The 10,041-nt window shown below is 40.9% G+C and overlaps 1 protein-coding gene across 8 annotated transcripts in view; it reads right to left on the reverse strand.

Moving 5' to 3' along the window:
- Positions 1 to 4,964, reverse strand: part of ptprz1a (protein tyrosine phosphatase receptor type Z1a) — a 168,935-nt gene extending 163,971 nt beyond the window's left edge. For 5 of the 8 annotated variants that reach the window (XM_032522882.1, XM_032522881.1, XM_032522880.1 and 2 more), the window contains exon 1: positions 4,598 to 4,964. In XM_032522882.1, the coding sequence (XP_032378773.1) occupies positions 4,598 to 4,961 (364 nt within the window). In that variant the 5' untranslated portion in view covers positions 4,962 to 4,964. The remainder of the gene's footprint in view (positions 1 to 4,597) is intronic. The other 3 variants (XM_032522883.1, XM_032522884.1, XM_032522885.1) reach the window with 3 other exon arrangements.
- Between the last annotated feature and the right edge of the window lie 5,077 nt (positions 4,965 to 10,041).

The following is a 10,041-nucleotide window of genomic DNA, read 5'->3' on the forward strand; positions in this document are numbered from 1 at the left end:
CCTTAATCTTTGTTCCATGTCCCTACCCCCCCGAAAAGATTCAACCAAGCAGATCAGTGTCCTCTCTGGCACGCTGTGATTGTACCGTACGGTAGGGAGGGAAAACCAAAAGATTAGGAGCTGGAAACCCATCCACTGACAAATCCTGATCCACCTCCACTGACTTCTATAAGCTCTTCGACCCTTCAGGACACTCTGGTGGGTCCCTGATAACCAGACTGTCCGCCCATGTGAGTCGTTGGTTCAAGCAGCAATTATGACTTATATATACACGTTTATAGTGCCAGCGCCCTCTAGTGGCCGTAGTATATATGAAGGGAGCAGCGCATGATGTAAGGATGTCGATATCCTTTACGCCGGAAAATCCGCCAGATTTCGATCATTTAGGCCGGATATACTTCGCCTTGGGCTTCATTTGTGTTGGCGTCCTAACCTCCGGTGGATTTCTGAGGACTATGGTTACCTGGTCCTAAGATCTCTGCAGGGTGAATCCAGACAGCTAGCTAGACTATCTGTCCTATCTGAGACTCTGGTTACTGTCCTAAATCTCTGCAGGGTAAATCCAGACCGCTAGCTAACATCTGTCAATCTGAGGACTCATGGTTACCGCATCTTCATTTTTTGTAACAGGCAGGTTGGGAACATGCCACCACAGTCCAAACACACACGGCACTCTTAACCCTGAAAACACCACAAAAAAAAAACAAATTTCACAGCAAAGACAAGAGTCCTCTCTCCAAAAACCCTGAACAACTGTGAGATTGGTTCAACATCACAACAAGTCTCGTCCCGATCAGACACCTCGGGGCCTTGCTGCTTAAATGAGCTTGCACAATCACAACACCTTTACAATATGCTGAGATTTTCAGGGGGGGGGTTTCCCCCCCCCCCCCCCCCCCCCCCCCAACCCCCCCCCCGTCTATATTTGAAGAGGTAGATTTGTTCCTCTCAAAAATTATGAAAGACAAGACAATCCCTAAAGGAGGTAAAAATAACCATGCAAGAGGCTCAAAAACATGTTTATGTCCTTCTTAGGGTTACGGTAACAGTTGAATCTGTGAATATTTTGTAGTTTCTTCACTCCTCTGTGACAGTACAGAGAAATGTGATGAACGTAACATAACTAATGAGCATCTTGTGCGACATTTACGCCACATAACATAACTAATGAACGTCTTTTGCGACATTTACGCCACATAACATAACTAATGAAATCTTTGCGACATTTACGCCACATAACATAACTAATGAACGTCTTTTGAGCATTTACGCCACATAACATAATAATGAACGTCTTTTGCGACATTACGCCACATACATAATAATGAACGTCTTTTGCGACATACGCCATAACATAACTAATGAGCATTTTTGCGACATTTAAGCCACATAACATACTATGAACGTCTTTTGCGACATTTACGCCACAAACATAACTAATGAACGTCTTTTGCACAATTTACGCCATAACATACTAATGAACGTCTTTGCGACATTTACGCCACATAACATACATAATGAAGTCTTGACATTTACGCCACATACAAACTAATGAACGTCTTTTGCGACATTTACGCCAAATAACATAACTAATGAAAATCTTATGCGACATTTACGCCACATAACATAACTAATGAACGTCTTTTGCGACATTTACGCCCCATAACATAACTAATGAACGTCTTTTGCGACATTTACGCCACATAACATAAAATGAAGTCTTTTGCGACATTTACGCACACATAAACTAATGAACGTCTTTGCGAATTTACGCCACATAACATAACAAATGAACGTCTTTTGCGACATTTACGGCACATAACATAACTAATGAAATCTTTTGCGACATTTACGCCACATAACATAACTAATGAACGTCTTTTGCGACATTTACGCCACATAACATAACTAATGAAAATCTTGCGACATTTACGCCACATAACATAACTAATGAACGTCTTTTGCGACATTTACGCCACATAACATAACTAATGAACGTCTTTTGCGACATTTACGCCACATAACATAACTAATGAAAATCTTTTGCGACATTTACGCCACATAACATAACTAATGAACGTCTTTTGCGACATTTACGCCACATAACATAACTAATGAACGTCTTTTGCGACATTTACGCCACATAACATAACTAATGAACGTCTTTTGCGACATTTACGCCACATAACATAACTAATGAACGTCTTTTGCGACATTTACGCCATTAACATAACTAATGAAAATCTTTTGCGACATTTACGCCACATAACATAACTAATGAACGTCTTTTGCGACATTTACGCCACATAACATAACTAATGAAAATCTTATGCGACATTTACGCCACATAACATAACTAATGAACGTCTTTTGCAACATTTACGCCACATAACATAACTAATGAACGTCTTTTGCGACATTTACGCCACATAACATAACTAATGAAATCTTTGCGACACTTTACGCCACATAACAAACTAATGAACGTCTTTGCAACATACTACGCCACATAACATATCTAATGACATCTTTAGCGCATTTACGCCCACATAACATAACTAATGAACGTCTTTTGCGACATTTACGCCACATAACATATCTAATGAACATCTTTAGCGACATTTACGCCACATAACATAACTAATGAACGTCTTTTGCGACATTTACGCCACATAACATATCTAATGAACATCTTTAGCAACATTTACGCCTGCCGTCCACACTACTGCGGCGTTTCTGAGCCTGTAAAACGGAGACATTTGGAAACGCTGCTGTCCCCAATTTGGTTTAAAAACTCCACCTTTATTTAGAAGACGTAGATTTGTCCCCCTCAATACATATGAAAGACAAAACACTTCCCAAAAAAAGACGTTAAAAAATATCCATTCAGGTAGGCCCATCGGCTATCCTTCTTAGGGCCAAAAGTTGAATCTGTCTCAGCTTCATTACAGCATTGAGGAAAAACAAAAAGTGAATGTTCACATCCCAAAATTACAAATCATATTGTCAAATATCCGGGTCCAGCTCTACTTCTTACCAGTAAATATATGTTTTTCTACGATTTCATGACGACCACCCAATGGTGATACTAAACCAACCCTTGAACTCATATATATATATATATTAAAAAAAAAAAACACACACACACACACACACACACACACACACTGGGTGGTTTAGTACCACCCAATGGTGATACTAGACATCCATCTCACGCCTTCAATTGTGTAAAATGCTGCTGCTCGCTTTTTAACCAATCCATCTAGACGTGCACACGTCCCTCCCGTTCTCTACACCCTGCATCGGCTCCCGGTGCGTTTTACAACAGATTTTAAGATTTTATTGTCTGTTTTTAAGGATTTAAAATGATCTCGCTCCTGAGTGTTTGTCTGAAATTTTAACTTTGTGGGAGTACAACCGGTCACTGTGGTCTTCAAACCAGTTGGTTTTAGAAGTCCCAAGGTCCAGGTACAAACAGAGGGTGGGGGTGGGGGGGACTCTGGAACAAGTTACCCCCCCCCCATGATATTTGCTATATTACAGATGTCGCTCTTTTTAGGTTCAAACTCAAAACACATCTGTGTAGTCCGACTTTTAATACGTAGCAGCGGTGTGACAACTTCATTCTTTTGTTTCTTTGTGACCTTTTCTGATTTTACTGGTTTTCTATGTTTACTCTGTCTATTGTATGTTGTGATTTAACTCATTCTGTTAAACACTTTGGACCCTGCTGGTTGCTGTAAAGTGCTATATAAATACATTTTTGATTGACTGATTGATACTGAACCAACCGTATATATATATATATGTACACACTTTTCACCATTGGGTGGTTTAGTACCACCCAATGGTGATACTGAACCAACCCTTGAACTTATATATACTTTTATATTCAATTCGAGGGAATTTCCCCATCGTGGGATGAATAAAGTATTATCTAATCTTCTCTCCTACACCAAAATAAAAGTTCTGTACAAGGCTTCAGGGCGGGAAATACACCAGTTCTGTGTTAGCTTGCAGTGTTTTCATTGGTATCTGTTTCTGAGAAGCAGTACGGGACAACTGCTGCTGTTGTAGCCAGATATGGAGCCTCTGACACCCGTAATAAGCCAGTCAGGCTACCGTGTCCAAAGCCCTCTTTTCATGGTTGACAGCTCCGGTTTGGAGCTGATACGTGACGCCCTGCGTCCCTCAAAACGTTTTAATTTGCGATGTAGAGCAGACGGAGAAGAAGAGAAAACACGAGATATCTCAGTCTCACGAGCAAATCTGTTCGGTTTGTTTTAAAAAAAGGAAAAAAAATATATGGACTCCTTTACTTGGATGTTTTATAAGAAGCACAACACGTTAAGCACAGCCGTCTAAATTCTCGAAATACAACATAGAAAATAAGTCTAATTCAAACAAAAACTAGAATACAGATATGCAGACAGCACGAGGGCTTCTTGGGCTTGTTGGGTCCAGAGCACCTGCGCAATCACACCAAAGTTCGCGCAGCAAAAAATCCAACTCGGTCTCGATACAATTTTAACATTTAAGGAAGTTTCAGGGTTTCTGAGTCATTCGAGGACAAAACATGAATGAAAGCCCGTCTTACCTTGTTGGCAGAACCAGATAAAGTGTGCAGCCAGGAGCAGCCAGCAGCCTGTAGTCTCCATTTTGGGGATAAAAAAAAAGCTCGCGGACGGTAAATAAACAAATGAGAGTGTGATGTTCGGGGAGCTGGTCCCGGTCGGCCCGCCGCCCTCACAGCTCCATGCGGCTCCGCCTGCCTGCCTGCCTGCCTGCCTCTCGGTCCGAGGGGGTTTTACTGCCGTGTGCGCGTGAGGTACAGATCCCGGGTCCCGGTGCGTCCGCTCTCCTCCACATGCACCGACTGACTGACTGGAGCCGAGCCGCCAGACTGAAGCTGTGCACCGCCCACCGCCCGCAGACACACCGGCCCGTCTTCCTCCACACATCCACCTCCACCAAACAGTTATTAGACTGACATGTTTTACAGTTTTACATGTATTTATTCGGTTATTTAAAGGTATCTTAGAGTGACATGACACTGTAATTATGTCATAATATTATCAACAAGTTTATGACATAACGCTCATTTGGTTTTGTCATGACAAGTTATGGTTAGGGTGCATGTGTCATGAATGTGTCATGACTGTCTTATGTAGATGCCTTCAAGTAAAGTGCCACCATTTATTATTTCACTCTTTTATTATTATTATCATATCTTTTAACCAAGAATTACAAGAGCAGAGTCATTGTTTATGAATTATGAAAAGTCAAGAGGGAGTTGAAAGATAAGATTGTCCGAAAATAAATACATTTATTATATTACAAGAGGATGCAAGCCTGGAGAATGGGAATTTAAAAAAAAAAAAAAAGGAAAGCAATTGAGTGGAGGAATATCCATAGCAATAGGCCTAAGTAAAAAAAACAAAGGGAGGCGGGGAAAAGAAAATGAATAAAAAAGAAATTTGATCGGAAAAGGGGGAATGAGGTGAATAAAGGGAAGAAAAGAGGATAATCAGGGAAGAAAGACATAACTGCCCACCCAACAAATTCTGAAGAGCCACCAAACACATTTTATTATTCTACAAACTACAGTGATTTGCAGGGCTGGATTACATTGAGCCCCAGGGGCCAGAAGTGGGCTTTGGGCCCCCCATAGACCCCCATGTTCCTCAATCAGAATATAAACTGAAATATTAAAGCGACTCTTATACAAGTGTCTCAGATATATCTATAATCTTCATCGATTTACTTATCTTCAACCGCTTGTCCGGGTGGTGAGGGAAAGCAGCTCCAGCAGGGGACCCCACAATGAAGATTTTTTTATTATAATATTGACAAAGGCAAAAAAAAAAAAAAAAAAAAAAAAAAAAAAATACGGTACATTCACAATTTGACAAAACAGTTAACAAAACAACTTGAGGGGACATAAAAATGTAAAAATAATGACGCAGGCGGTGCGAAAAGCTCCTTAATTTCCACTTTTAATGTACTTTTGTATACAAACTACCTTTGTAAGTGATGTGAAAATTCACACACAGACTCTCAGATGTGTGTGAATAAATGTGTGACTCTATTTGCAATTTTGGAGGCGATCGCTCAGGAGAACACAGCGAAAAGACGGGAAACTGCGTCCGACCGGATGTGTGGGAACATGGACACAGTTATGTTTTATGTTGATGTACTGTATGTGGGTGATGTTCGCACATGCTCAGGTGATAATCCTGTTTTACGACGATTTACGCTGCACAAACTGTTCCGCGGCCTGATACCATATGGCAATGAATCGCTAAGGGGAGTGTGGAGGAAACTGAAGGTTTGCAGTGACAGAAAGACTCAGACGTCATTCCACATGTCACCAAAATGGTGTATGTTCATGTAACATGTGCAAACTCCTTTCTTATTTTGGATTGGCAATCACGTAAACACCTCGTAATGCACAGGGAGAAAATGAAATATCCTAAAAAAAAGTTTACCAAATACCTCAATATCGATGTTGCGGCGATATTGTAGGGTTGACAACTGGTGCTTTCACACAATATGCACACAATGAGATTTTTGATAAATAATCATCAGTTATGTCGATATAATAAATATGTGGGTAAATGCAAATAATAGAACAGCTATAGCGGTCAGAAAATGACGTCATTTTACTGTAATGCAGCCTATAAAACAAGGAAAAGACACTTGTGTCATATCAGGATATTACAATATCCAAAATTTAAGATGATATCTAGCCACATACATACATTTAAAATTCCTTTATTTGACGCCATTTTGCTTACTCAGTCTACCATATAATCATTGTCTATTGTTTGCCTGTATTTCTTGTGTGTTTACTTGTTTGTGTGTTTTTGTTTTTTGCTTTCATTGAAAAAAATGCTGCTGCTGTAACAACAAAATTTCCCCGTCGTGGGATGAATAAAGAATAATCTAATCCAATCTAATTCTGTATATCGATATCGATATAATATCGACATATTGCCCAGCCCTATGTGAGCTACATTTAAAAACATCACAACATAACAACGGCTCCAAGGCGTAGTACACAGATGTCAATATGTGGTTTTGCATCAGTGACAATGAGTACTTAATTTAAATATCTTATGAATAACATAAAATGTATAGTATATACGCCGCCAGTTGAGCCGCCTGGCCACCAGGTATTTCAACGCAAGCGTGATACAAATCACGGGAAACCATCACATTTTCTACTACGTATTTATGCACATGTGCATGTCGGATGGTGCATGCGGCACAGATCGCGTACCGACGATGTACTCTAGCACTCGTGTGGATGCAAAACAAAAACAACAAACAACCAAAATGCTCTTCATTCATTCTCACAATAGTCATTATCTTTAACGTGGTTTATCAAAACGTCCTGTAGATAAAAAATTGTTTGAATCTGATCGCAGAGTCTCTCTATCAAAATGAGGGGATGGGATCGGCCGTGGCTCTGTTTCCTCCTCCGAGCGAGGCGCAGCAGACCGCGGCCAGCAGGGAGTCGTTAACACAACGTAAAGAATAATGGAGTGAAACGGCCCGAGGAGAGTGTCTCTTTGTTTTTGAGTGTGTGTGCGGGAGTTCACAGAGCAGCCGACCTCTGACCCCCGGGAGACGCTTCCACCTCGCCCTGAAATGGAGACCAAAACATCCGCGGTGACCCAGAAATCCCAATTCACTCTGGGAATGTGGAACAAGTTTGTGTGTGTGTGTGTGTGTGTGTGTGTGTGTGTGTGTGTGTGTGTGTGTGTGTGTGTGTGTGTGTGTGTGTGTGTGTGTGTGCGTGCGTGCGTGTGTAGTACAGTTTATGTGAAAAGGAGAAAGGATATTACACTTTTAAAGTACGCAGTTTTTCATGCACACACAAGCCAAGTTTCCAATCCTGTCTGTTGACTGAAGAACGAATCAGAGTTCATCACTTATTAAACGCTGCTCTTCGCTCTAAATTTGCATTTCTGATTAAGCCACTTGTCAAACTGCTGAATAAAAGTCACACAGTAAATACAAAGTGAAATCCCATCACTTGCTTTCTTGTTCTTTTCTCTCCCATTAATCATCTGGTGACCCCATGGAGGGGCCCGACCCCTAGCTTGGGAAACACTGGACTTAAACTAGCTGTCTAGTCATTTAAAATACAACATTTTATGCTGTAATGCATCAGTATGAATGTCACATAGATTAATAAAGCCATCAGTGGCCTGCGGAACAATACCTTTACTTTTGATTCTTTGAGTAGATTTGAATGCAGAACTTACTGGACTTAACCTGTAATAAAGTACTTTTAACTTGTGGTATTGGTACTTTTACTTAGGTAAGGTATCTGAATACTTCTGAAGGGGCCATGCACACAGACAGTTCTGCACTGATGCCTAAAATCCTGCAGGTGTTTTTTAAGGGAAATTAGAGCTGATTTTTTGCAAGATTTGCCAATACAGAGGGGCTCAAAAGTTTGGGCGCCCAAACTTTTGCAGATGCCACTTTTTTTGGATTTTGGTTATTTTTAAAGTGTAAATGATGGAGAAATAAAATCTCACTTTTTGTGACATATTATACGAATGTCTGATCTGTCATTTGATGCCTTTTGGAGATTTTTCCATCTTTTCTTGGCTTCTTTATGCACATCACTACACATTTTTACCTGGGGGGCCCAAACTTTCGAGCCCCACTGTAAACTATAGGATCTTTACTCTCTTTCAGGTCACTTCGTTCTCCCCCAATGGGTAAGGGTCCCAGGTCCAACCGGGTTATTTTTTGCCCTGTGGCCCCCCAACGAGTTTTTAAAAATCTCAAAATTCTTTGCCAATCCATTTTGTTGACTCAATAGTGAGCGTGATGTATCATCTCTGCTAAAAAAGTCTCCTTGTGTTGATTTCAGTGGAAATGAATGGAGAATAATGGCTGCCTGGACATTGACAAATCAACCTAAATACTGATAAAATGAACATTATATTTAGTTTTCTCTTTCTCAGAGCTCCGCTCCTTTCTCCCACATGATGCAACGTGGCGTTGTATTTCCTCACCGAGCCCTCGCAAACCTTTAAGTAAAGTTTCCCTCGGTTCAGTTTCAATCACTGGCTCATTTTTTTTTTTTTTTTTTTAACCTCACAATAAACGACCACACCACCCCCTCCTTTATCTGAGCGAATATATTTGCATAATTTACTCTGGATTATCTTTAATTTATGCAGAAACTGCTTTCCCCTTGTTAGGTTGAATGTTTCCAAGGGGGATAATAAAATTAGTTGTACCCCCACAGAGAGCCCATTCAGGGAATTTCTTTTTTTTTTTTAGCTTTCGGACAGTTTTCCAAGACTTTTCCTACAAACTGCACTCCGACTCAAAGTGATTTTTCCCTCCAACACGAGCCGGAAGTGATCTCTAGAGAAAAACCAAAGGCCAGATAGGGAGACAGACTTTATTTCCCCTTTCAACTCTTTAGTATCTCTTAGTATTGAATGTGAATCATTCAGCAGAGCCGTTTCTCACGCTGCCCAGCCCACTCTGATCCAACAGCAGAAGAGATTTCCAGGACATAACAAGCTGCTGTGAAGAGGCAGGAAACAGTTCTGCACAGATTAATACTTTTATTGATCCTGCAGGGAGAGCAGAGGGAAACAGCCGCTGATCAATCGACCTATCGGCACAGGAAGTGGATGTTGTGACGGGTGCAGGAGTAGACCATTGACTGTGTATTGATGGACAGCGTGTGTGTGACGTCACCCATTGGTTTGTGGGTGATCTGCTATGAGTCGTTGAGTTTTCTGCTACGGGCGCAGCCATCCTGGTTGTGGGTGTGACCATTGTAGACGAGAGGGAGGAGTCCTTACACTCTACGTTACGTTACACACTTTCACTGGCAATCACTTCATAGCCACGCCCTAAATCACCTTCTGCATTATCACCGATTTGAAATCAACGAGACCATAATTCAAAAAATGAACGTCATTCTGTGGTGCAGAAGACTTAAAACTAGCGATAGAGACCATGAACTCATTATGAAAATGTTTACTGAGGTAATGAATC

The sequence above is a fragment of the Etheostoma spectabile genome, chromosome 8, assembly GCF_008692095.1.
Source record: "Etheostoma spectabile isolate EspeVRDwgs_2016 chromosome 8, UIUC_Espe_1.0, whole genome shotgun sequence".
Lineage (NCBI taxonomy): Eukaryota > Metazoa > Chordata > Actinopteri > Perciformes > Percidae > Etheostoma > Etheostoma spectabile.